Source organism: Penaeus monodon, chromosome 19 (genome assembly GCF_015228065.2).
Source record: "Penaeus monodon isolate SGIC_2016 chromosome 19, NSTDA_Pmon_1, whole genome shotgun sequence".
NCBI lineage: Eukaryota > Metazoa > Arthropoda > Malacostraca > Decapoda > Penaeidae > Penaeus > Penaeus monodon.
In genome coordinates this window covers 9099240-9099714 of record NC_051404.1, presented here as the reverse complement: position 1 = coordinate 9099714, position 475 = coordinate 9099240, and the positions used below count along the sequence as shown (strand labels likewise).

The following is a 475-nucleotide window of genomic DNA, read 5'->3' as shown; positions in this document are numbered from 1 at the left end:
GAAGTGCGTGATTTACCGAATCTTTGTTATCAGACCAGTTACCCTTTTCTCGAAAATACAATGATCTTTATTCCAATAAAAAGGCTTAAATGTGATAACTAAAATCCATCCAAACAGATAAATCATATGTACCCTTATCGACATAAAAGAAATATTCTTTTTTTTAACGAAATCATTCTTTTTTCTTTTATTAAATAATCTGAATAATGTTTACCTGGCAACTTAGATTCCATAGTCGCCACTAACATCATACAAAAGATATAAATTAACTGCCGTTTCTCACAATATCTCTATGAGTACACAGTAAACACAGTGGTGGTATTTGTGTTAGAACATTCACTCATTAAAATGTCTTCTGAAAACGATTTTTCTGGAAAAGTGGCGCTTGTCACAGGTAAGAATTGCAATATATTTAGTCATTTTTATTATCAAAGTAAATACTTTCATAAAACCTGTTGCTATTATTCCCGGTCCG

The 475-nt window shown here is 30.9% G+C and overlaps 1 protein-coding gene across 1 annotated transcript in view; it reads left to right on the top strand.

Moving 5' to 3' along the window:
* Window positions 1-240: 240 nt before the first annotated feature.
* LOC119585047 (estradiol 17-beta-dehydrogenase 8-like) overlaps window positions 241-475 on the top strand; it is a 10822-nt gene continuing 10587 nt past the window's right edge. The window contains exon 1 of the mRNA XM_037933664.1: window positions 241-394. Coding sequence (XP_037789592.1) covers window positions 349-394 — 46 coding nt within the window. The 5' untranslated portion in view covers window positions 241-348. The remainder of the gene's footprint in view (window positions 395-475) is intronic.